This window comes from Cheilinus undulatus, linkage group 10 (assembly GCF_018320785.1).
Source record: "Cheilinus undulatus linkage group 10, ASM1832078v1, whole genome shotgun sequence".
Lineage (NCBI taxonomy): Eukaryota > Metazoa > Chordata > Actinopteri > Labriformes > Labridae > Cheilinus > Cheilinus undulatus.
Genome location: NC_054874.1, coordinates 22,824,443 through 22,852,150, shown reverse-complemented (window position 1 = coordinate 22,852,150; position 27,708 = coordinate 22,824,443). Strand labels below are relative to the sequence as shown.

Below are 27,708 nucleotides of genomic sequence, written 5' to 3'. Positions count from 1 at the left end.
AAGAAGAGAGGCATAGAGGAGTCTGTTAACTGCCTTTCCATACAAGGAGAGGTAGGGGGAGAGAGGAGGAGGAGGGGGAGGAGAAAGCAAGAGGCAGTGAGAGAAAAAGAGAGAGAGGAGGTAATATGAGGAGATACAATGAGAGAGAGAAGAGAGGAGGAGAGAAATTGGGAAAGAGAGATAAAGACAGGATAGAAGGATACAGGCTGATAGGGCTGCAGCAGACAGTGAGTTAGAGTGGAGAGGAAAAGGAGGAAGAGGAGCTGTATCCTCTCTGAGGTCCCAAACTGTGTGATCCTGCTGCAGCTTCTCCTCTGTCACTGACTGATCCAGCGCAGGTAGGACGCTGACACTTCATTCATTCGCCGCAAGAGAGTCTGAGGGAACATATGAGCACTCATAAAGGCTTTAGCCAGCCAAAAGAGAGCAAGTTTGCCTAGATAGATGTTATATTTGAACAGATGCACACGGCGTCAGAAAATGTTGAGATCCTTCAGTAAAGGTAATGCCAGGCCTCATTCAAATCACATAATTATTGCTAGCACCAAAGGCATTAATGTTGTGCTACTCAAGTGTTTCAGCACAATACTATGTCAGTTTTCATCACATTGGCAGTAATAAATTAGAGATTTTAGTGTTTGAACAGCAGCTTACTTTTAACCTCCTGTGTACTTGTCCTACTTAAATGTGGTTTAATCTATTGCAAAACACCAGGCAATATGCAACGTTTTATTTTGTATTTGTCATCTGCAAAGTAACTGCTAACCACAGCTGTCAGCGTTGTTTATAAATTACAATATCGCTATATAAAGTAATATATGATATAGTTGCATTTTATTTAAACCAGGCTCTTTAACATAAAACTTAAGTAGCATTTACACAACATGAAATTTTTGCATAGATTTAAAACAGTGCATCTGTAGTTGCTTCTCTACTCAGTTACTTGTGTAATGCATGAGGGTACCACACACTATCCGTCCTATTTGTCTTCCAGATGAGTGTGCCTGACCTGAGCACTCAAGGCAAACTTAAACTTGCATGCCCTCTTCACTTTTATCCCTCTGAGCTGCTTCCCTCACTCTGTATGTTCACATGCAGTTAGAGTTCACTTTTCTTGTTAGTCCAGCTAAAACTAGACCTTTAAAATCCACATTAAGGTGTTAGTTCAACTAAAAACTCATAGATTTGATGCCAATTTTGGGTCAGATTCCCACATTCTGACCAAAGTTGACAAAGGCATGATTATCTGATGGTTCTAAAGATTACATCGACTGATTTTCCTTTCAGAGAACTTGAAATTGTAAATACTAAACATGCTCAATATTTTAAGTCAGAAATTCTGAAACAGTAGTCAATCAGGGGACAAGCTGACCAAAAGAGGAAGCATAACAAACACAGCCATGACAGCCAACGACAGCAATTGCATTGCATAAAATTCGGACCAATGTGTTGATTTGTGGCAACATGAGTGTTTAAACAGTCCTGTAAAACATATCACGATCAAACTGACAAGGAGAGGAGTCGGACTGAAATGATTGCCACAATGGATGTAGCAGTGAGCTAACACCTATTTAGCTCTAAAGTCAGCTTTGACAGTGTGAGATTTAGAGAGTGGAGATGGTGACGGTCAATGGATGTTAGTGTTAGGTGTGCTGTGTTAGTTATCTCACTATTAGAATAATACTGTTAAATTAGCCATGATTTGTAATCATGAGTGAAGTCTCTCATATTCTAACAGTGGGTTAAGATTAGGGATACAAAACATTGGATTTTTGCTGATATCTGCCGATACTTGCAAAATAATTTTAGCCAACCTAAAACTTCCGCCCACCAGACTCATGGAAAGGCTGGAGGAATCAACGCAGAGGACTGAAGCCAAAAGACTGATGTCTAACAGCTCATGGGACGTCCTTCCCTCTGCAGCGTCACGTGAAGCGACGTCACTTTATGATGATGGTGCCAGCTGATCATCAATCAGCTGTCAGGAGGCATAAACAGCTGATTGTGTCTCCATGCATTTGTGCTGTATTATTCTAATCAAATATCTACATTTACAGTGTTTGGTCTCTGTGTGGACTCATGAACACCTTTGAAGAGGAACCTGCAGTATATCAACAAACATGCGGACTCTTTATACCAGCAAATGCTTTATTACAAAATTATCTATTATGCTAATTATTCAGTGTGAAGGCTAACGATCAAACCTGAAGGTCACTAACGATCAGAATGATAGAAACTTTATTGACCCGCTGTAATTTAAAACGGTTTTCTTCCTGACAGACAGACTGCTGCTGTCAGACTTTAATTCTCTTCATGATCTAATAAACAGAAATAACTGACTACTAGCCCACCAAGAAAAAAGAATAGTTGAAAAGACGTAAAAAAAATGTCTCCACTATGTCTAAACAATGTCTAGATTTAATTGAAAACTTAAAAGTTAAAAGATGTAATTTTCAGGTCATTGAAAAGACTACTCTATAAAGACGTCGCTGTAATATGGTCATATTTTAAACAACTATTATTGGGCTAAATTTGGACCAAATCAGACAGACAAAACATTGCTCAATTTCCTACGACTATCTTTTATTTAAATTAAGGCCAATAACGGACCAAATGTAGAAAAAAAACTCTATATGTTGTTGGGTGTTAGGTGGGAATGGGGAGATTTACATCTGAATCTTTTGATTTTATGAGCTTTAAACATGTTTTATGTTTGAAGGTGAATCAGAAAACAAATCAAATATTAAACTCCGTACTGGTTCACTCTTTAATATTGATTTTATTAAATGTTCTCTCAATATTTCATTATAAATGCTTATTTCAAATACTTTTTTAAAATCCCAGCCCATCACTTAATGAGCCTTTTAAAACCTCTGATGTTTATATTCTTTTGAGAGTCCATTGAGTCTGTTTATCATCCATTATAAACGCTGTTTTTCTTCTATTATTTATCTCTGCTGGTGTTGTGAAGTTTCATTTACATCCACTGTGTAGCAGCGACCAATCAGAGAATGATATCCAATAGGGGGGTGTGTCTTTGAGTAAAAAGAGTTCCGGGAAGCCTGGTCCCATGCGTCTCTACTCATCGTCTTTAAATCTCAGTCCTCAGTCTTATGGCTTCGGTCTTAAAACCATGTAAGGGTCTTTGGGACCGTCTTTAAGATGGTGGATCAGAAACTACTTCAGGTTCGAGCAAAGACTGAGGACAGAGGACCGATAAATAAGAGACTTGGGATCCGCCTCAGGCTTTGACCTGGAAGTTGAACAGAAAAAATGTTTAGCATGGCAGAAGTAGGGCTGTTGTCTGACTTTGGATTTTAACAAAAGCTAGAGAGATAGAGTGCAAGAGTAGGGCATGTACAAAATGTACAACGCTGCACTTCTTTTACCAGTAGACATACAACCAGTTAACTGCTCACTAACTTAAGAGCAAAGTCAATCAGTTAAAGGTCAAGTAGAAACTTGATGAAAAGGCATGTTATTACCACCTAGCATAGCAGAGTCAGGCAAACTCTGTTAATAAATCGACTCTCCTTCACTCCTTGTATACTTAGACAAGGGTGGTATTCCATATCAATAGAGGTGGAAAGTAACTAAATACATTTAATCAAATTACTGTAAATAAATAGCTGTGTTCTTCTTGAGTACTTTTTAAAGCAGTAATTTTATTTTTACTTAAGTATATTTTGGAGGAAGTATTGTACTTTACTACATTTTAAAAAGCATCAAGTACTGCGCAAAAAAATAACATTAAAAGCCAAAATGAGGAGGTCTAAGCTTTCAGTTAACAACACAAACTGGCAAGTAGTTTGGTAGAGTTGTAGTCAAGACCACACTATCGGAGACCAAGACTTGTTCAGGACCAGAGTACACCGAGACCAAGTCAAGACTGAGACAGAGACAAGACCAAGACCATAAAAATCAACTTAAAAAAAAACATGACAAGGTTGAACAGTTAAAAAGCATTCTCTTTTTAATTTTAGTTTCTTCCTAATAAATTTGAGAGATAAAAACAAGATGTTTGCAACTCTTTCAAAGCACAACATGCAAAAATCTCGAATCTTAACAAACTTGTTCAACTAACTTCTTGTCAAAAATAAATCCTTGTATGTATTTAAAAGTCACAGACAAGTCTGGAATTATTCTAAATATCTGAAAATGAGATGTTTATCTAGATTTGTCAGGTGAATGAGGACTAAAGTAAGTGTTCAGAGGTCATTCTGACTAGAAATAAGATGGACTGGTGTCCAAGTTTTTGCAGGTGTAGCTATTTGTTGTTTAAGATAGTCCTTCTCCTTATTATCACATTAATGAAGTCGAACAATAGCAGGTCAGTGCTGGTCTCGACTGGTCTTGTTGGAAAATCCCGAGTTTGGTCAGTCTGAGTCAGAGACAAGACTGAGTAAAAATGCTCTTGAGTCCGAGACAAGACCAAGACATTCAAAATGAGACTGGTCTCAAGACCAAGACCGTTCTCGAGTAGTGCAGCAATGGAAAGCCGTTATACTGCACATTAAGGAAAGTTTATATTTCACTGTACAAGCTGCTTGGGCATCCAAAACTAGCTACTCAGAGCCTTGAGTAAACTTTGAATGATCTTCTTTGTACTTTTACATGAGTAGATTTATGACCAGTACTTTTACTTCTACTGAAGTAAATCTTAACAAAAGTAACAGCACCTTTACTTGAGTATGATAGTCTTGTCTGCATCTCAATTGCCTAATTGAGCTATAACAGCAGCTTGCCTGAATTAAGCATGCTAACACACTGACAACCATGAGTTCCCCTCTGTCTGCATGAGAGACAATCAAGTTTCCGACCTCCTATTGTGATGCTTGTCTGGCCATTACAGTGTCTATCCATCTGTGTTTGCACAGAAATGTGCTCGTTTCTAAGCACAGAGATGCATCTCATCTCTGAGCCTGAAAAAAACAAAACATTTCTGAGAAAACAGCAAATTACTTTTCTACCTCAGTCTTGTTAAAAATGAACATACCTCCTGCGGCGCGCACAAATCTGTGCTCGTGTGCACATACCTGCGTGCCTGTGTATATGAGCTGAGCTGGATGTGTGTATTATCTCTGCGTGAGCCCACTGTAATTACACTGTGAAGGTGCCCATGGGGCGTCTGCCGCTGCATTTGGCTCCACGCCACATCCCCTGGTTTTATTGTGTCTCGTGCCTGACAGAAAAAAAAACTGCTGTGTCTGTTTATGTTGGGTGATGAGAGGAGGTGTGGAGTGTGCGAGCATGCTGTAATTGTGTGAACTTAATATCTGCAGAAAATAAGTCTCTGCATGCATGGATAAATGCCATACAGTATGGCTGTTTTACACATCAGCTGGTAGAGAGGCTGCGTGACTGTTGACAACTCAGTGTGTCAATGCGGGAATTCAAGAAATGTCTCTTTAGTGTGTTATAGTGTCAGTGTGACGAGTTCAGGGGAAGGTGAAAAGGTCTACAGCCACAGTGTTTCTTTATTTATCATATCAATGTTTTAAGGGCAACCCAGATCCCATACAAACCACTAAGTACATATAACAAACAATTCTGAAAACAAAGAATGCTTGTGAGTTAAAGCACTGCAGGTCATTTGCTAGAGCTTATTTAAAAAAAGGTCAATCTTTGCAGCAGCTTGTGAAAAATCTGACCTCCTTTTCTCTACTAAACATAGTGGACAGAGCAGACGAGACAGTAGCCGTGAAGTTCACATACTGATGTAAAAACCCTTAACTGCAGGCGATGAACTTCCACCAGCCCAGACCTCAAAAATTGTCCACACCATTCCTTATTAGCCCTTTTTGCCATTTTCCTCAACAGAAAGTTACTTTTTGGAACTAGTTGCACATTAAAGCCTCTCCACCTGGAGCTTTATCTGCCTCCTGCAGAGCTGCAGCGTTTGCAGCCAGTGAGATGATCAGATGACTGAGCAGTGAGATCAAAGCTGGACTCTGTGTGTCTCCAAACTGGAGGTATTTTTATGGCTGACTGTTAAACTGTGTGCTGGTTAATATACATTTAATGGAAACAGAGAATTGATAAAACACTCTGAGACACAAAGGCTGCGGTCACAAAAGTGTCAGAGTTGGAGTTTTGCAGCTATATTGGCAGAGAAACACTATCTGACCTCTGGAAATAGACTTCAGGGACAATGAACAGCAGGACATGAGTGTTGTGTGCAGTGCGTGTGCACATTCTGTGTGTGTGTGTGGTGGTCCACTTGCCCAAATTTAACTGTCTGCATTCTGCAGCTGCTTGGAGGTTTAGTTATTGTATAGTAGCTGACAGAAACGCCACACACAAGGCTGCAGCCATGAAACGTTGTTCTCCCTTTCTGTTACACACAAACCCAGAAAAAACGGGTCATAAACCGTCAAGTCAAAGTGAAAACATCTGCAAATAAAACTGCAAATGGATGGAATAAAATCACCTTTTCTGTGCTCTGATTTTTTCGCCCAGACAAAATTTTTCACCCGGAGTCGTCAGAGTTCAAACAAAGGCAAATCACCTGCAGCCATAAAATCTAAGTGTGGTTCGTTTTAAAAAAATTGAAACAGTTTCAATCTGCCGTCGAGTGTTTCTTTTAGGTAGGGCAATTGTAACATTTTTCACATTTTCCTTCATAACTCACAGATTACTTAGAGCAGGGGTTCTCAACCTTTTCAGCCCGCGACCCCCATAATAAAAATGTCAGTGACCAGGGACCCTCAGAGCCCAGCCAAACTGGGGGCCAGCAAAATCATGGTCCATTGTAAAGTGAAGCTGTGGTATTTTATATTTAACCTGAATAATAACCACTCTTATTAAAGAAACAAATTTTAATTCATTTGTGTAGTAAGTAGCCCTCTTAAAAATGTAGATCCTTTTGTAAAAAACAGAAAAATTAAAATACTTTAAAAATAGCTAAAATGGATTGATAATGGCAAAAAAATGGCAAAAATGGGCTAAAGCCGCAAAAATTGGCATATTAAGTGGTAAAAGGGGATTCAAAAGAGGCGGAAAATGTGTTAAAGTGGCAAAAATAGGTGGGAATTTGGTGAAATGGGATATAAACTGGAAAAAAAGGGTTAGCTGAATGGGCCTAGCAAATATCGAAATTTGGCTTAAAAAATGGTAAAAGGGGTTAATAGTGGCAATAATGTGTCAATAGAGCCAACAATTGGCAGAGAAAGTGGTGGAAAGGGTTTAAAACTAACAAAAAATGGGTTTTAAGTTGCAAATTGGCAACACTGGTGGAAAATGATGTTAAAAAAATGGGTTAGAATTAGGCAAAATTGGTGTAAAGTGCCAAAAAGTGCAATTGAAAAATGTTCTTAGTTTTTTAAGGCATCTGGAGACCCCGTCTCAGTGTCTCGTGACCCCAAATGGGGTCCCGGCCCCAACGTTGAGAACCCCTGACTTAGAGTACAAATACCATTTGTAAATATAAGAAACATACATCTTTGCACTAGTTGATAAAGCTATTGCTGTATTTTAACTCATAAGGGCATGACTTTTTTTTTTCAGTTCAATCAAAGTAGGCAGGGTGTTACAGTTAACCCTGGTCTCCCCTATAGCCAAAGCTGAAATTTACCTCTACACATACACATATTCTTTATGGTAGAAAGTGTGTCATCTCTAAATCTGTGTCTGTCAATGTGTGGAAAACTGTAAAAAAAACAAAACAAAAAAAAAGTGAGCTATGAAGCTTAAATATGTTTTGAGAGGTTCCCCCTGCACGTGCCCTCCTCCCCTCTCGGCCCCTCTCCGTCGAGTGGGTCTGACTCAGCAGCTGGCGGTCAGCGGATGGTCAGTCGGTGAGGTCAGTAGAGCAGCGGAGCAGACAGGATTTGCATCTATCCTCAGAGATGTCACCCCTGTAGTTTTATTTTAAGGCCAGCTCTCTGGCAGACATTACTGTGACAGCGATGAATGTTTTGCAGTGTAGCCGCAGATTGGCGGTGGATCAACACGCTCTCGTCTTGGCTCGAGGGAATGGGTGTATTGTTTTTAAGGCTGCAGGGTCAATGGGTTCAGTAAGTTTTGTCTTCAGGAGTGTTTGGGTTTGGCTTCCTACATGCCATGATTAAGTCATTTGATTTGCTTCCTGATGGACAAAGAAGAGATGTCTTCTTTAAAATAGGTCAAACATTTAAGAAGTCCCCAGATTAAGAACAGCAATTCTTTATGATCAACAACACTCAACAAACCATTCATCTGCAAACCTGATACATCTCTAGCACTAATGAGAATAATCACACATCCATTTTTCATCTCTCTGTTTCTTTCAGATGATGTCATCAGAGCACCTAGCCTGTGGTTGGCTTCAGCAGCTGTTCCTTGTTATCCTGAAGCTTTGCCTCACTTTTGCTGGGCCTCTATGGCCGATCAATGACACAGAATGCACAGCCAAGGGTCCTTCCTCCTACATCCTGGTCTTTACAGGTCACTGGAGCCCACAGGCCTTCCCAAAGCAGTATCCACTGTTCCGGCCCCCAGCACAGTGGTCCAAACTTGTAGGTGAGAAAGACTGTGAAGGACAAAGACTGTTGTTTGTCAAAAAATAGTCAGTTTTTGAAGTGAAAATTTTTGGGCAAATCATAATGATAGTAGGAGTTACCCCCATCAATCTGCAACTTATCGTAGTTGGACAGTTTTCAAAATAAATGCATGATCAGAGTGAAAGCTTGATCTGCCATAAAAGCTAGGAAAAGAAACAGAATGGATGTAGCCTTCTCAACACCAATGAAAGAAGTTCTGTCAAACAAACTGAGTCCCCTCAACAGCCTGATAATAGAGAAACTTTTGAAGAGCAGAGTAAAAGAAGTGCTTCTCTGCACACGGGCAATGTTCACAAAACACACCAAGCCCTGATACCATCCTCATAAATACCTTTGTTAGAATGACCTGTGTTAGCCCATTTGGTTGTAAATGAGCTGTTGCTTTACCTTACGCTTGATAAAATGATTTGCAGGAGTCATGTACTGATCCTTCGAGCTTACTAAACTTTCTTTGTACAAAATGTGCACTACACAGATTACAATGGGGAATTTGTGGACAGGAATATTTATCTAACACTAGGGCTGCAACAAACAATGATTTCAATCATCATTGACTCGGATAATCATTCTCTCGATTCCTCCATGAATCAGATGCTTTTTTTCCCTGGGGGGCAGGGGGTAAACCCCTTAGTTTAAAATTGAACATGGATATTCCAAAGCTCTCAAAATAATGTTAGAATTTAAATGTCTATATTCTTAAAACTAAAAGAAAAACTACACTTTTTATTTCTGTTATATAAAATAACTTGATCATGCCACAGAATAAAAACAAAAACATAATATATGTTTTTTAAAAATGAAAATTATATGTTTTATTTTTTTTTATTATCTTGCCTCCTTCCTTACTAACATACATAAACACTTTAGGATCATATTAATGACAACAGCCTAGGGATATGATTTGAATGAAAGACTCTTTTAGCGGGATACTGCTTTTATTACGTCCTCTTTCATTTATTTTATCCCAGAGGAGCCACAGGAAAGACTCAGCCTCTTAAAGTTATTGATATTATGATAACTTAGAAACATTTTTCACTCACTTATTCAACAAGTTCACATTAGTTTGTTCATGCTTGTTGTCAGACCGACACACAAACTATTTCTCCTCTCTGTCACACATACACAGAAACACACACACACCCAACTGTTCCTCTCATCCTGTGACTGCGGCTCACACTTTTCCTTCGCCTCCCCTGTTAAAATTTTAGCGGACACAAAGTGAGGCAAATATCATTGATTACATGAACACCTGACAGCCCATCGCTGTTGTTTCTATCCAGTCTCGTATCAAAACAGAAACGAACCTAAAGTTCCACCAGAGTTTTTATGACAATGAGCTATTTTTAGATTGCTAGCGTCTCATCTCCATCATGAAACACGGTTGATGATGAATATAACCTCTCTAGTTTACCGCTAATCATCAGCTTATAATCACAGAAGCACTAAACTAAGCAAAAGTAAAGTTTATCAGCCGTCTGCGTGCCACGCCAAGTGACGCCATAATTGCGTGACACAACAAATTGATACATGAATTTGTTGCCAACACTTTTAATTATCAATTTTATCGATTCGTGGTTGCAGCACTATCTAACACCAGCATCAGGACAGTAACAGGCCCCTCTTGTCGTCCAGGCAAGGGCAGAACTGACTGTGTGATTTTTAAAGCTAATAAAGCATATCAGCACCGTGGATCCGTTAAACTGAAATACATCTCATCTGCTGCTGCTGGGTCAGTCATCCTCCTTCACTCAAATCAGCCATGGTAAGATCACCGAAACTTTTTAATAAGTCCTGTGTCAATATCAGCAAAATAAAACCTTATTAGCTAACCAAACAAAGGCACATAACAGTACAATATGATGGGTCGAAGGTCAGGTTGGTTAAATGACAGCATCATGATGAAAAGATAATGTAGGTTTTGGTGAGAAACTTGCTCTAAGAAATCTTGATGACAGTTTTTCATTCTGTTAATAGTTGTTTTAATTCATGTCAGTCAATATATGTAATTAATAATTCATCACACTGAATAAAGGATATAGAAGGATGACAATTTTATATTCTTTAATCAGGATATTCTGCCACCTGCAGGAAGTCCCAGGTAACTACAAAGCTAAGTAGACTTAGCTACTAAGTAGACTGTGCTGTTGATAGTGTGTAAAAGAAGACCAACTCACTCACAGTTATCAAATCTTCCTACAGGTTCAAATAAAGCTTCTTTTCATTGACTTTACTTAACCTAAACTTAACTTAAACTTATCTTAAACTTAACGTAAATTATACTTAAACTTAACCTAATTCTAACTTAAACAATACTGAACTAAACTTTACTTAACCTATACTTAACTTAAATTCAACTTAAATTATTCTTCACTTAAACCTAGCCTAATCTAATTCAATCTAAACTTAACTTAAATTAAACTAAACTTTACTTAAACCTTACGTAACTTATTCTAAACTTTTAACTGAAACTAAACATAAAGTTAACTTAGCTTATACTCCAACTTAACTTAATGTAACTTAAACTTAACTTAGCCTATACTTAACTTAAATTTTAACTTATACTTAACTAAACTTAAATAAACTAAACTTATCTCATACTTTATCGTAATCTGGGGCAGTCGCAGGTGGCTTCGAGCATCTTCGTCCCCCAAAACCTAACTTAACTTAATCAAAAACTTAACTTTATCTCACTTAATTTAGATTGTTTGCCTCATTTTAAACAGGCTGGGTACCCAGATGTGGGAAGAGATGATTGATGTTGTACAGGAGCCAGAGGAAGTAATGAGAAGGACTTGAAATTTGAAGGGGTTTTTACATCCATCCATGAACTAACACAGGGACTTGGCTGCACCTTAACTCGGATCTGTTGCTTCCTATCATGTGTATGAGGTTTAAATCCTCATTGACAGAGCACATAGTACAAAGGACTGACCAAAGTTGTTGAGTGAAGAGGCAAGAAGCTTAGAAACACCAAAGATGGTCTAAATACTACCAGATGGAGCTTTTCCCTAACCTGACATGCAAAATGGATGTGTTTCACACATCCATCTGGAAAACCACTGATAGACAGTGTTTGGGAAAGGGCAGCGCCTTTGAAAAACAACTCAGAGGGTGATTGGATGAACGTTCTGTCTGTCACATCTTTACAAGCCAACTGGAGCAACAAAACACGTGATGTCATAGCTGCTACTGTGGTGCGCATGCGCCAGGAATAAACACAATATAGAACTGCATAACGTGAACCATGGCGACTATAGACATGTCAGAACCCCACTTTTGTCATTTTTGAATAGAAAACAACTCAGTGCTGTTCTTTGTTCTTCTTTCAATGAAGAAATGTCAATTTCTGATAAAACTGGCGCTTTAGCAGCAGCCATGCTAATCTCTTCCGCCATAACTGCACCGGCTTCTTGTTGCTGTTTGCTTATGTCATGACTCCACCGTGCCTGAAAGTACCGCCCCTGGTCGCTGATTGGTCCTGTCACTTTCTAACCGGGCCCAAACAGTTCAGACGGGAGCTTTGCAAGGTAGATTCACCAGTGAGAAACACTGAAACAGGAGGATCCATCTGCTTTGCAAGGTTGGCGTTTCCCCTCTTTTCCCCATTCTCTGACCAGCTGCATCTTTAATATTTCTCTATTTCTTGAACTGGATCATACACTCCTTCCCACATGTCTGCTGGTTTACCGCAGTATTGGCGTTAAATGCCAGAGTACAGGCTTTCAGGGCTGGCAAAGGTGGGTGATGATAGTTGGGGTGTGGTGGGGTCAGACCGCTTACCTCAGAGCCAGGAGAAGATTCAAGCCCTTCTTGTCTGCTTTTTCCAAAGGCATGGAGCATGGGATGGATGGCAGATGTTTGTACATGTGTGTGCATGTATGTGTGTGTGTAACTGCTTCTGTGCATCACTGTCTGTGGCTTTGTCTGGTTTCCAGCTCTCCCACTGGTGCCCTGTCTGCCCTGCCAGAGTGTGATGGCCTACTTACTCCTTATAGAGACAGGCACCGGGGATTCTGACACACCCATAATGGCTTTTAATGTCCCTGGGCACAACTGGACGGGAGATGGGAGACAAGGGCTGGGCTTTGTCACAAGAAAAGAAAAACACTAGGGGTTCAAAGGGCTGACGTTGGAAATGGAGCTTGTCACAACACACACACACACACACACACACACACAAAAAAAACACGGAGGTTTGGTGGCCAGCAGTGGTTTTGTGTAGCTTTACTGTGGAGGGCTGAGGGGGAAAGGGGTCAAGGACACTGTCATATGGAAGAAAGAATGGACTTTGTCATGGCTGGAGAATAAACATTAGCAACTCAGGAAGGGCAGGAAGTGGAGTTTAACATCTTGGTGGGGCCTAAACGTGATGTGCTATTGAGTTTCAAGGTCTTAATGCTTGTGGGAAAGTTGTTAGGATGGAAATACAATTAAGAGTTTAAGTAATGGCAGTTTGGGGAGAAACAGGAGAGTGTGTGAAGTGTGCTGGACAGGTTGTGTGTGGCTCAAAGCGATGCTTGTGTCAAGAGTATTTAAATCTAAAAGTGCGCTTGTGTATGTGTGGCTGTACACAGCTCAGAGGAATGAGGTAAGGCAGAGCCATCAGAGTATTTGTCAGCGTGTTTTTGGCTAACCTTACCCTGCCCTTAAAACCACTGGCCCAAGCAAGTGGGTCTGCGGGTTTCACTACGCGCTCAAGAAGCTGCGGTACAAACAGTCTGACCTAAATCGAGTCTCTTGATCCTCAGCAGATATCATGGATAAACAGGATCAACTATGAGAATGTAAAGGAAATGGCTCTCTTGGCTCTAGATGATATGAAATAAATATAAAAGAGGGTTTTCAACTTTGTTTAAAGACATCCATCCACTGTCTGGGTGCTGGCTTTGAGGTCCTGACCTGTATCTCCTGGCAGTTTCAGCCCATGCTGTGGTTAAATCAGTGATAGCAGGAGAAAGATGTAACTATAACCGTGCTGTAATGCTAGAGACATAAGTGTGGGCAGTTTCTTCACCATTATCTGTTTAATTGCAGGAAGTGGGAGGCAGTCAAAGAAATACATACAGGCCCTGTGGTGGAAATGATCTCACCGTCTGGCTGAGGCTCTGTGGTACCTCATTGACATTGATATGCATTCTAGTGAATAAACATCTAACTCCTGTCTTCTCCTGTTTCGTGTGTTTCTTTTCTCCCATTAGCGGTTAGCCACAATCGCCATTTTCGGCTCTGGGAGGAGGGTGCTCCAGCCAGTGCAGGGGTGCAGAACTTTTCAGAACTTGGGGTGACGGTGGAGCTGATGAAGGCTGCCAAGGAGGCCAGGAAGAGACGTGCGGTCGGGGCCATGTACAGAACAGCCGGCATCCCTAATGGCATAGGGCACAGCTCCACAGAGTTGCTCATGCAGCCGCGGAACTCAATGGTAGGCACAAATAAACTTCATTGGAAGTGATACTCATTCACAAAAGCACATGCTCAGACACAGTAAGCCACACAAACTCTCTCTGATGGAGTAAATCTCTTGAGTCATCTGGGGACCCGGGCCTCCACATAATGCCGTCCTTCCACACACTTCACTACTTCTTTCCACTATCCAATCAGACTATGTTTAGCTCAAGTGCTGTAGGCCTGCAGCCACAAACGCCCACATCCATCTTGCACGGTCTGCACTTTGTCTGCTGCCTGTCCCACTGAACTCAATGTGCCTAGGATGAACTTTAGGAGTAAGTTGATATATTTCCAGCTGCTCTAAAAATGGTAAAATCACTGCTATGCTGATGATACACTGATCTACTTCTCCACAAAACCCTCTCCCTGATTCTACTGTCCTGAACTCATGTTTATTGAACTACTTTAGAGAGTAGATACCTTTTAATTTCCTCCAGCTGAACTCTGACTCAAAGGGAATTCTTCATTCTTCATCAGTCAAAAAAAAGATTTATAATACAGAATTGTTGACCTTCTTGAAAAGTATGCCCATTTATGCACTCAGTAATTGGCTGGAGCTCCTTTTGCACAAATTACTGCATCTGTGGCACATGGCATGGTGCCAATCAGTCTGTGGCACTGCTGGGGTGTTATGAAGCCCAGGTTGCTCCGATAGCCTTCAGCTCGTCTGTATTGTTGAGTCTGGTGTCTCTCTTCTTCATCTTGACAACACCAGAGAGATTCTTTGGTGGACTGGACTTTAAGTGTCTTGGATTCTGTGCCTCTCTGATCTCCCTCCAGACTCTGGGAACTTGAGTTCCAAATGAAACTTAAGATTTATTTTCATCTGAAAACACGACTTTGGACCACTGAGCATACAATTAGGTTATTTTTCTCCTTAGCCCAGGTGAGATGCTTATGTTGTTTGTGGTTAAGAATGGTTCTCACTAAGAACACAATACTTCTAGTCTATTTTCCAGGACACATCTGTGCTTGGTGGCTTTTTATAAACTGACTGCAGCCTCGGTGCAGCAAGCTCCCCTAAGTTCTTGAATCGGCTCTGATTGATAATCCTCTGAAGGCTACATTCATCCCTGTTGTTTGTGCAGTTTTTCTTAGCATACTTTTTCTCTTCAGTCAACTTTTCGTGAATAAGCTTTGATACAGTACTCTCAGACAACCTTCCCTTTAGCATAGGCTATATGTGGCTTACCATCCTTGCAGAGAGTGTCAGTGATTGTCTTCTGGAGAGCAGTGTTAATTTTGTCGACTAAAACTATAACTAACTAGATGACCTCCACCATCTGCCCTATCTCCCAATAGTACAGAATCCTTTAAAAAATTCCTGGATCCAGACGGTGATCCAGATCACTCCCAAAATCTAATCAGTTCGTCCTTATGCCATTTCTGACAATTCCTTAAAATTTCATTAAAATCTGTCCATAACTTTTTAAGCTGTGTTGCTAACAAACAAACTAACAAACCCTGGCGATCACATAACCTCCTTGGCGGAGGTAAAAATGTTCGTTTGACAGCCTTTTTTCCATGACAAAAACTAGACTAAGACTAACAAAAATAGATCTGCAATAACTAAAACTGACAAAAACTAAGTTTAGTTTTCATAAAGATGACTAAAATTAGACTAAAATGTAATGTAGTTTTCGCCAGACATTCAAAATTCATGATATTTCTCCACTGTGGGTGAATCCATCAAAAACACAATGCATGTGTATCTCTTTTGTCCTTCAGCTGTAGAAAGCAGGGACCCCAGGTTTGGCAGAGTGCATAGAACCAGTGTTAATTTTGACAACACTTTTTAATTTAGTTTTAGTAATAGTCTTTTGTGAAAAACATCTTTTAGTTTTAGTCATAATTTAGCTATCTAAATTGTTTTAGTTTTAGTCTAGTTTTAGTTGACGAAACTTCCAAACATTTTAGTCGACGAAATTTACAGTAAATTTAGTCGACTGATTGGAACTCCCTCCAACTTACCCCGCCACCACGCAGCAAAAGCAGTTGTGATTGGATCTCCCCCTTATCTCATGCCACCGTTCCAAACAGCCAAAGTAGCTGTGATTGGATATATGCCTAACTTGCCCCTACTTTCTACATGGCGAAATTAGGTCTGATTGGATAAAGTCTCTGTCAAACATTTCCATCTCATTTTTATTTGTTGACTAAATTGTAAATTAATTTTGTTTTAGTTTTTGTCTATATGCACTTATTTTTATTACTGTCTTGTTTTTGTCAGGGGAAAAAAGAAAACTATAACGAAAATAATTAATCAACAAAATAAACACTGCATAGAACACACTACCATGATTTGGTACCAAATTTAGGCAAGAAAATAAATGCTTGGACTAAAAGGAAAGACTTAAATGTGAGGACTTTTTATGGACTAAAACGAGACTAAAATGTTTTGAGTTTTCGTCGACTAAAACTAGACTAAAACTAAAAGGATAGAAATGACTAAAATGTGACTAAAACTAAAATGCATTTCATTTAAAGACTAAAACTAAGACTAAAAATAAAAATAGCTGCCAAAATTAACACTGCTGGAGAGGAGTCAAGTCAGCAGTCATCCCCATGATTGGTTGTGTTTACTGAAGCAGAGTGAGAGAATGAAAGCTCAGGAAAAATTTGCAAATTTGGCCTTTAAGCTGTAATAACCAAGATTAAAACAAAAAGCCTTGAAATCTTCATTCTGTATGAGATAAATCTAGAATAAATGGAAACGTAGCTCTCTGAAGTAGATAAAGTGAAAAATGAACTTTTAGGTGATACTCTAAACTTTTTGAGATGCACATCTGCGGGTGCACCTCAATAAATTAGAAAATTATAAAAAAGTTATTTTTCCCATATTTTAATTTAGAAAGTGAAACTGTTACATGTTCTTGACACGTAAAGTGAAATATTTCAAGCCTTTACTCCTAAGGTTCATGACTAGAGCTCACAAAAATCTCCAGTCCAAGATATTAGACAAGATCCATCAAAAAATGATTTACTATACAAAATGTTGACTTTCTGAAAGTTTTTTCTTTTCTTTACCTTGCTGTGTGCCTGCAATGCCATACTTGGTTGATGCTGCACCTCATTTAATGAAAGCTACAGACCTAACCATTGCTATGGACTGTGGCTCAGTAGGTGGAGTCAGTACTTCCATCCTCAGCTCCTGCAGTCACATGCCAATGTGTCCTTTAGCAAGATACACTTAACCCATATTTGCTCCCACTGCTTCATCAGTGGTATGTACAGTACTGTATTGAGGCTGAAGTAGGGCGTGTAATGGCTAGTACGCCCACCTGAGGGCCCCATCGGGCGGGAAGGAGGATTGACACAACCCAGGTCATGCTCTGGATGTCTTTGTACATTATCAAGGGCATGGGAAAATAATCTGATAAAAACAAAACAAAAACCACAGCTTTAAGGCGGAATTATGGGTAGATATGGCGCATAAACATAGCCTAGAGTACTGTTAGGGCGGGTAGGAGGGTTGCCGCGTGTATGTTCTAAGCACCTTAAAACTGTTGGTGGTTCCTGGGCGTATTTCCAGGGGTGCAAAGGCTCAGACAAAGGAAATGCTGTTAAGCTTGACCTTGGCTGCTGAGCAACACATGTACATGTCAAATGTGTCGACACTGACTCTGGCTGCCCTCCCTCCTCTCTTCAGACCGGGGTTGTGGAACATCAAGACCCGTGAAGAATCGTTAGCGCTATACATGCCTCAAACTTCTGCACAGTACTGTAAATAAGTATGGATGCATAGGAGTGGGATAAGCCAAAACTGCTAGCAACCTCTGCCATCAGTGTATGAATGTGGAGTGAATGGTGTAAATGGATAGGTGTGACTTGTGATGGAAAAAGTGCTTTGAGTAGTCAGATGACTAGAAAAGTGCTACACAAGCTTAAGCCCATTTATAACTGCTGATTCAAACTTACTCTCTATTTAGAGGAGGAAGTACATCATCCTAAATAGGATTGTTCCGATTCCAATACCAGTATCAGAATTTCATCCAATAATGCTTAAAATGCAGGTATTGGTATTGGAGAGTACACAAGTTTATGCACAGATCCGATACCGTTTGGTCTAGCTTTATATTTTGCCTAATTTAGCCATGCTAAATGTTAGTGCTATAAACCGGAAATCAATTCTTCTTCACTGCTGGAAAGAACTGCATGCATGGGCTACAGCTTTTAATGCAGTGAAGAAGAACCAAAGGACTCACTGCAGCAGCAAAGCATGGTGTCTGCATGACAGTTTTTCTCTGAATGTGATCTTAAAAATGTCTTCCAGACCAGCACTATCGTACACAACAACAAGTGACACAGTTGATCAAAAGTTAAATAACTTTTGAACATAAACCGCAGCCTCTTACTTGTTTTTCCTCTTGAAGCGAGCCGTTGTGCCATCCCATTGAAAAGATGCCTCTGAATCCCTTGCCTCAGTATTTTCAATGAGCCTGGAACTTGTGTGACTTTTGGGAATTTTAAAGATTTAAATTCACACCAGTAAACCCGATATTAAATGCCTTTTTATCAATTTTAATTGACTTATGATCATTTATTACTGCTTGCTCGGATGCTAACTCGAATTCTAACTGCTATATTATTTACCATTTGTGAGGGTCAATGGCAGGCTGTTCCGTAACCACATCATGCTGCCTGAATAGAGCATAATGAGATAGAGAGAGCCTTTGATGCATATCCCAGTATTATTGTAATTCTTGTATTTAGCAGTAAAACTCAATAATCAGCAGAAACGCAACTTTAGGGTCACAGAGATGCTGAACATTATGATTCTATTTGTTGAGCCATGTTCTGAGTCAAATATAGGTCTGAAATAATTTGCTAGTCTGCAGAGACAGTCCAGAAAGTTTACACTGGTATCAGATAAGTATTCAGTATCATCCATACCCAACACCTTGGTATCAGAATTGTATCGGGAAAGAAAAATGGTATCAGAACATCCCTAATCCTAAATCAATCAAATGATTTAGTATCTAATTATTTGTTTCAAATTACTATTTTCCTAAGAAAGTAGCAAGTTAAGGTGATGTCACATCGTGAATATATTAATGTTTGGATAACAGGTGGCTATTGTGAAAGAACTGCTTCAGGACGAGCTGACACCCCTTCACCACCCAATCTGCATCTTCGTCTGAGTCAAAAAGGGTTTTGACTCTGATGAAGATGCCGGCATGTCGGAACGTTTGTCATCAGAAATTACAAAAAGTGATTAGTCTGTCTGAGCTTGTATAGCGCTTTTAGTCATCTGACTTCTCAAAGTGCTTTTTACGCCTCTGGTCACACCTATCCATTCATACCCTTTCACTCTATTCACTCCACATTCACACACTGATGGCAGAGGTTGCTACTAGTAGCTAATCCCATTCATGTGCATTCATACCCATTTACATGCCACAGACAAAGCAGCAAATTGGGGTTAAGTGTCTTTCCCAGGGACACATTGACAAATGACTGCAGGAGCTGGGGACAACCCACAACCTTTCTATTGCGGAACGGCCAACTCTACCTACTGAGCCACCTGGCAGCTCTTGACAACAAATCAACCATCACTACTAGAAAAATTAAGAATTCATCTGGTTTTGAAAACAGTTGGAAATATTTAAGGTAGATAGATACCATATTAATCCTGAAGTAAATTCAAGGCAATATAAAAATGTATAGCATTACAGTAGTTATTTTTAGGGTTTAAACTAGCAGCTGTGGAGGACTCTCTTTGGGTTGTCAGACTGCTGGAATCATGCACTATCCCATATATAAGGCTGATAAATGTGGATGTTGTGTTTGGCTGCCAGTCCATCCAGGGAGCAACTTTAATCAATGCTGGACTGTACGGTATACCACTGCTGCATAACAGAGAGTGGGTCATGATAGTACTCCTAAATTTGGGCCTAGGGATTAAATAAAGTCAAAGGATTTGAGGTAGGCATGAGGTATGGCTCTGTGGAAAAATGTGACATACTATTCATAGAGTTATACCCAGTACTAAAGTCTTCTTTTATGTGCAAAGCATATGTTTCGGATGAAGAGAGCAAGAGAGGTAAAGAGGAAGGGTGGGAGTTTGCTGGAGTTTTTAGAAATAGGTGTGTGCCTGCCTGGATGTCTGCTGACCTACATTTGTTTATTGGTTATTCCACTGCCTGAACCTGAAGCCTCTGTAAAATCATAAACAACCCTGTCAGAGGGCATCCCTGGTAAGCACTTGTCATTGACTGCAGCTTAACAGCTTTTCTTCGAGGTGCGTGATGTCTGCGGCTGCTTTTAAAACATGCACGTCTGTTTTTAGACCTGTGGACCCCAAAAAAGAAGCTTGGTGTGACAATTGTGCCTGTGCCAAACGTGACAATGACAGGCTGAATGATAGGAGTCTGCCGACACCTTAATCTTCTCCCCTGTCTCTCACACATACACAAATCCCTTGCATTTTCTTACTTATGAACAAAAGTAATCTCACCACACCTTATCTATATATCTGTACAGTTCAAAGCAGACTAATAAGTACTACTCAGGGTCCAACTACAATTTTTCTTAAAGATAGAAAGATTGGCACCTCAAAAAATAGGACAACAATTACTGAGCATTAAGGTTCTTGAGCTCTTGGACTGAGATGCATGTTTTGTAGGTCGACTTGTTCTCGGTGGGGCTTTGAAGTAGATTTGCTGTGATGGAGGAAAACTGAGCTTTGAGAGACCGTCTGTGGTCTAGAGATCCTTCCTGGCCAGCATATTGCAAACCACCATCAAGAGAGTGACGAGGGATACCCCTGAGCAGACATCCTTGCTGAGAGGCTGAATGGATAAAGCAGGATAAGGCTTCATGGAAAAACACTGAGAGGAGGCTGCTGAGGACAAGAAGAGGGAAGAAAGGAAGGAAGAAGGAAGGAAGGGAGGGAGGATGGAGGTGATCAGCGGAGGACCGAAAGAAACAGAGCTGATTCACAGGCAAGAAACAGACCCCGTGTGTCATGATGACACCACCTGCTCCCTGTCCCTAGTGGTTTGCTCAGGTTTGATGTTTGTTCCAGCTCGTCCATCATGCTAAGTTCTGTCCCATCTCCAGGCCACCCTTTCCTTGCCATCCAAGGCAATCAAAAGCCCCCCATACCCACTCTACCCTAAGCCTCGGCATCTCAGCCCAGGACCTCAAATATCAGGGCACAAGGAAGGAGGCACTTTTTCAAACGTCTGTTTTCTGGGCGTCTGCCACCTCAGTGTGTGCTGACCCCCAGGCCACTTCCTGTATGAGGTCACCAGCTCTGAGGAAACATCCATCACACAAAAGAGACAATCCAGCCCCGCTCAGGAAACTGAGTCAGTGCATGCGCATGCACACAGGCAGCCCTTAGTCCCTAAATACAAATGTATAACTTAATACATTTTTCTTTAGATTCACATTACTGGTGATACAAGTGTCAGGAAAGTAACATCAACTCACCGGTCATTATCAACATTAATCTTCAGCACAAAGACTGTGATCTTAGAAAAACCAAAAGCCTAAGTAGTTATTTCTATTTAACTGGCAAAAATGTCATAAAAACAAAGTTTAAAGCCCTTCCAGCTGCTCATTATGCTGTGTTTTGGCACAGCAGTTATTGGAGCTGCCAAAATGTTCATAATGTTATAAAGGCTGCTGTGTGCATTTACATCTTATCATTGTACATCTTGTATGCACAGTTGGACAAAACTATATTTTTATATGATAAACTTTGTTGCTGAAAACCCTCAAACTAAGAGATCATCAAAGTTTGGATCCATCCAACAGAAGTTAAGAGTTTTAGTCCGTGCAGCAGGACTGCATCAAAGGCATCATTTCTTTAGAAATAAAGCACTTCATGGTCTCTATTGAATTTCATTTCAGCTTTACCTGGATTCATGATTTATCTCTTTGATTGTTTTTGCATGTAGTCAATTCAGTTAAAAAGACTTTATTGGCATGGAAAACATCAATTTCATTGCCAAAATAGAGCACAAATTTAAAATAGAAAAAATGTGTATATAAGATTAATTACAGAAAAAAGTATGATGAAATATAAATAATATGATGTATAAATGTAGCCTCTCTTTATTTCTCTCTGATCTATAGCTGTCTGTTATGGTGAAGTTGATTCCCAGCCCTGACTGGTTTGTTGGTGTGGACAGCGTAAACCTTTGTGAAGGCGGACGGTGGAAACAGGAAGTGACTGTTGACCTTCAGCCTTATGATGCCGGGACTGACAGTGGATTCACTTTCTCCTCTCCAAACTTTCCAACAAGTCCCCCGGAAAACATCACAAAGGTGATGTATCATATCACGTATTACATGGTATTATATTCTTTCGTATCATATCCAGGCCCAGACAAACACACATGCACGCAATCAAGGTTTTGAATGTAAGGCTGGTATTTGTTGGAAACACGTGTAGCTTATAGAGGATTTACACTGACAGACTACAGACTATATGATCACAAAAAAGGATGAATTCATCATCTGAAGATTCTCAGTTATACAGGATTCACACTAAACAACACCTACAGCAGGGTGGAGCCAGACCTGTCAAACATACTGGGCTTAGCCCATATTTTGGAGGGTCCAGAGGCATACTGACTATCCATAAAGCAGACATCCCTTGAGTTGAGCAGAAATGTCTGATGTTTATCTTTAAAGCTACATGATATGGGTAGGGTATGAATTTTGTGTAAAACTCTGCCATATAATCTATTCTTTAAAATAAACATAAAAAGCAAAATATGTGGTTACAGGTATAGATGTGTTTATTAAATAGAGAAAATATTAATATTAAGGTATTCATTTATACTGTGGTACGCGTATAAGCTTTTTGAAATAAAAAAATACAGGATTAATTTTTTTTAAAATTTGGCTACAAGAATGAAATTTCCATGTTGTGATAAGCAGGGTCCATTTGTTTATCATCATCCAGGTTGTTTTTGCATTTGCGAATCATTACAATCAAAAATAACATACTTTTTACCAGACTAAAAAATTCTGGGCTTTTGACCAACATAAAGGACATAAGCCCTGCTAGCCACCCTATGGCTCTGCCCCTGACCCACAGATATCCTCCACCACGCAGGACAGGATTTACACATAACAATGCTAAAACTGTGTAAAAAAACGCAGGGTTTAAACACATTGGAGATAATCGATTACAGACATATTTCAGAAGCACCTGCAGCAGGTGTTAAGAGACTTATTCTGTTAGGTCTACTAGAGGAACCTAGTTTGGGGGCTGCGTTGGGAGCTGGTCTGAATGTTAATTTTGCCAACAGGCCACATTCTAATTCATTTAGTGCACACAGAAGCTTTAATCCTCCTTCAATAGTGCTGCAGTCCAATGAGTGTCCCCGATTTTGTGCCTTGGTGATGCACAGGCAGAGGCACTGGTACACAGACGCTGAGCCATTATACTGTTAATGGGGAGATAATACCTTTACTTAAAAAACTTAATACACATAAACCATCAGAAAAATCATTGTATTTTATATCCTGAACATCACTGTAATGCAAACAAATTTATGTATTAAGATATATGTGTGCCATAGTTTCTCTTAATTATTAAAGATGTGTGTCCACTTTGGCTGATTAGCTGGATTGTTTGACTTTTGTGCCAACAGTAAATATGGGTCAGGAAACTTCTGCCTAGACAGTTTTCTAGACAGTTTTCGTACTGCATCATATTGTATTGTATCATATCGTATTGTCACATGGAATCTTAGTATACAGTAATACATCAGTTGTATAGTATCAACTCTTATCACAACATATCTTTATTTTGTTGTATCATACTACATTGTACCCAAACTGTATAAAAGATAGACATAGTCTAGGTGACATGGCCCATTGGTTAGTGAAGGGGAATTTTGAAGCCCAGTGACAGCAGTCACTAATCAGAAATATTGTTTTCATACTGATTTATAGTCACACTAGTAAGGCAAAGAGACAGCGCTCTGGCCGACCTTAAGACTCACAGCAAACAGCTACAGTGCACCTGCTTGCAGTCATAAAAGTTATGCCCATACTTATAAATAATTCCTATTCTTTATAATTCCAAAACAGATAAGTCATACAAAAGTTATCCTCATATAGTGTTTGCTGATAAAGACATGAACAATTCCTAAAAATTGAACCAGGCTGTAAACATGTTTAATATAACAGTACAAACCTGTTTTGACATGTGGCGTCTATGTGGCGCCTGGGTGTTTTGAAGCCAGTCTCACTTCAGGAGCAGCAGTCATCCACTTTGACTCCATTTTGTAACCCACAGGTTGCCCTTTAATTGTTTTATATCAGCTGTATTGTATGTAAATTTAAACTATTATGCTGAAATTCTGCAGCTAATATGCTAATATCCTCATTTACTATGTCTCATTATCTTTTCTTAAGTTGACACTTAATATAGTCATTCAGGCCTTCACTGCAAAGACAAAGCAAGGTGGATGACCCTCGTTACTCCTGAAATAGGTTAGCAGCATGGGAATGAGGCATCACTCTTAGCTGTCTCCACTGAAATGATTGCTTGGCGGCCCTCATGCCTGACCTGGAGTGAATTGAGTAAAGAGGGCCTCTCTTACATAATAGTCTGCCTATCCTTTCCCAACATGTGTTTTAAAGTAAGCCATTGTGTATTTGAACTTTAGCTAAGAATCTACCTGGCTCTGTTGATGAATTATTCCCAACTGTTCTTTTTTGACTTGCTCAGATCACATCTCAGATGCCAAACCATCCAGCCAACTCCTTCTACTATCCACGCTTAAAGGAGCTCCCGCCCATCGCCAGTATTAGGATCACTCAACAGAGCAGATCACCTGATCAGCAAACCCTCATGTCCAATCATATTCTGCCAAATGCAATCAGTCCCCGGCGATTCTCAGGTAAGAGCACTGAGTGTGGAACCTTTGACCTGGAAGGGTTCAGAAATCTTTGGCGTTCTAATATAGAGTTGAAAAGTATATAATGTGGTCCCAGTTCTAGGGCTTTAGCTTTTCCAACCCAACCTTAACAGAACCTAGCATTAGTTCATGCAGGACACAGTAGATAAATGCTCAGCTCTGATCAGCTGACAGCCAGCTGATTTCAGTTATTGCCTCACAGCTCAGCTTTCTCTCATCACAAAAATGTTTTTAAATTAGTCCTGTCAATTGATTAAAAAAATTAAGTATGGTGTTTAAATGAAGAAATATTAAACAACTAGAGTTTTTAGACTTATTTGTGGTTTGTAACTCAGAGTGTCTTAATTCACTGAGCAATAATTTTTATAAACTGAAAACAAGCCCAGAAGACAAACACATCAGGTACAAAATAACTTCTGCTGTAAAGTGAATGGTAGCTGAAGTTGCTGACTGATGTCCAGTGGTCTCTCGCCAGTGTAATAAATGTAGCTTGGGCCAGCTGCTCCACTTTAGTTGCCTTTTTAGCTGTCATACAGTTCACGGATTCTTGTGATAGTAGTTCTCGTAGGTGTTCTGTGGTAGGGGTCATCCGAGGCCCCTTGTTGTCAACGATGTCAATGGTCTGCAGTCTCTGGCGACCCATTAGTGATTGCATTAATCAGCTTAGATGTTGTCATTTTGGGGACCAATCCAGATCTGCTGGACTGCACCGGTGTAGCTTGGCGTTATGGCTTGATCCCGTGTTGTTGTTAACTTCTTTGCTAACATTAGAAAAGATGCATTTTGCCTGGAGGTACTTCACACTTGCTGTGCTTCGGCGTAAAGACAGTTCATCACCTCAGTATGTACACACAACTTTGGTTTTATCCAGACTTTCATTAGGCAGCTTTTTAAATCAAAATTTGCGGTGAAGCAGACCAGGGTCTGTCTCCTCACTCATTACTGCTGGCTGTATTTGACCCGCCTTTAACCTTTTCAACCCAGGGACTGAACATCCGCCCAGTAGAACTACGGGAGGAAGTTGTGGTCAAACTTAGTCATATGATTAAATTGCGTTATTATTTTTTTTAACGCGTTTAGTTTTCCAGATTAATCATGAGCACTGACATGTTTATATTAACAGGCCTAGTTTAAATATGACATACTTCTCAATAATCCCTGCTTGCATTAATTCTGACGGACTACACTGTTACTGCTGCTGCTGCTGCTGGTAAAGCGTAGCCTCCTCCACCCCAGCCTCCTCAGCCATGCGCTCCCTGGAAAGTCAAAGCAACAATGAAATGGTTAAATGTATGATTAGAGTAATCCTGAATAAACTGTATTGAATTAGCTACAGATGCAACAAGCATATGCTGATGAAAAAATACTTTATTTCTACAGAGATTTGTATGATAGATTTGTAAATACAAACTGTGTATTTCTCACATCTCTTCCCTGTGACTCAGCAACACCCTTGGACTGTGAAGTTTCACTCTGGTCATCCTGGGGTCTGTGTCTGGGTCCCTGCTCCAGAGGTGGTGTCCGCCACCGTACACGTTACATTCTCCTGCGGCCAGCCAATGCTGGCGTCCCCTGTCCTGAGCTAGAAGAACAGGCTGAATGTGTACCACATAGCTGCATGAAACGCCAGTAACCTGCAGGGTGTGCATGCTTGGATACTGCCAGTATTAAACACTGGGACTTTCATGACTTAACTGCTGGACTGATAAATAATGCTGCAGCTTGAGCATTTCCTGAAAATGTAAATGATTGTTGGGTTGTTGTTTTTTTCAGCCAAACTTTGAAAATTTAAGACTTGATGCGTTACGGGTTCTGTGTAGCCATTTAGTAATGCGTACAATTTTGGGGTGCATTCTTACCAGAGGTTTCTAGAGTGATATAAATGATGACTACCTGTAGAGGACAATAAAGAAGATTTCAGGAAAATTATCATCTGACAAGAGCAGACAACAGCATTGCACAGCTTGGGGGTAAGGTAACATCAGGGAAAATTGGCTTTTGGTAAGAAATCTGTGTTTTCCAACAAAATGTTTGATTTTAAAATCAACAAGAAAAAAGAAAAAACAAAGCAGTTTTATAAAGCAAAGAAAAAAAATCAGGGTAACTCCCCAAGGAAAGGCCTGAGCCAAGTTGCTAAGATAATCTTAGCTTGTTTCTTGGTGTTTGTTTAAATATATAAAATATTGTGTATATATATTTGATTTCAATTGTGTCTAAGGGGGTGTGTCTCAGCTTGTATTCAAGTCTCTGTGTCATCAAAACATGTTCAATTAAAATGGCAATTAATTGAAAATGAATTTAGAGTGCATCAGAGAAACATTTTAAAGTTTTCCCTATTTGTTTCAGTTGCTGTTGATGCATAATAATAAAAATAAGAAAATTTTGCATGGCAAATTTGCCCCCCTTCAAAGACTTGCTACCAGTGTTAATTTTGGCAGCTATTTTAATTTTAGTCTTAGTTTTAGTCTTTAAATTAAATGCATTTTAGTTTCAGTCACATTTTAGTCATTTCTACCCTTTTTAATTTTAGTCTAGTTTTAGTAGATGAAAACACAAAACATTTTAGTCTAGTTTAAGTCCATTAAAAGTCCTCACATTTTAGTCTTTCCTTTTAGTCCAAGCATTTATTTTCTTGCCTAAATTTGGTACCAAGTCATGGTAGTGTGTTCTCTGCACTCTGCCAAACCTAGGGTCTCTGCTTGGAGAAATATCACAGATTTTGAATGTTGGACGAAAACTACATTACATTTTAGTCTAGTTTTAGTCATCTTTACGAAAACTAATCTTAGTTTCTGTCAGTTTTAGTCAGATCTATTATTGTTAGTCTTAGTTTA

The 27,708-nt window shown here is 39.8% G+C and overlaps 1 protein-coding gene across 1 annotated transcript; it reads left to right on the top strand.

The window, feature by feature from the left end:
* Positions 1 to 175: 175 nt before the first annotated feature.
* On the top strand, positions 176 to 27,394 carry spon2a (spondin 2a, extracellular matrix protein). The gene is made up of 6 exons (XM_041797934.1): positions 176 to 338; positions 8,271 to 8,499; positions 13,739 to 13,959; positions 22,071 to 22,262; positions 24,685 to 24,856; positions 26,320 to 27,394. Exons 2-6 carry the CDS (start codon positions 8,271 to 8,273, stop codon positions 26,505 to 26,507), a joined length of 1,002 nt encoding a protein of 333 aa, XP_041653868.1. The 5' UTR covers positions 176 to 338; the 3' UTR covers positions 26,508 to 27,394.
* The last annotated feature ends 314 nt before the right edge of the window (positions 27,395 to 27,708 follow it).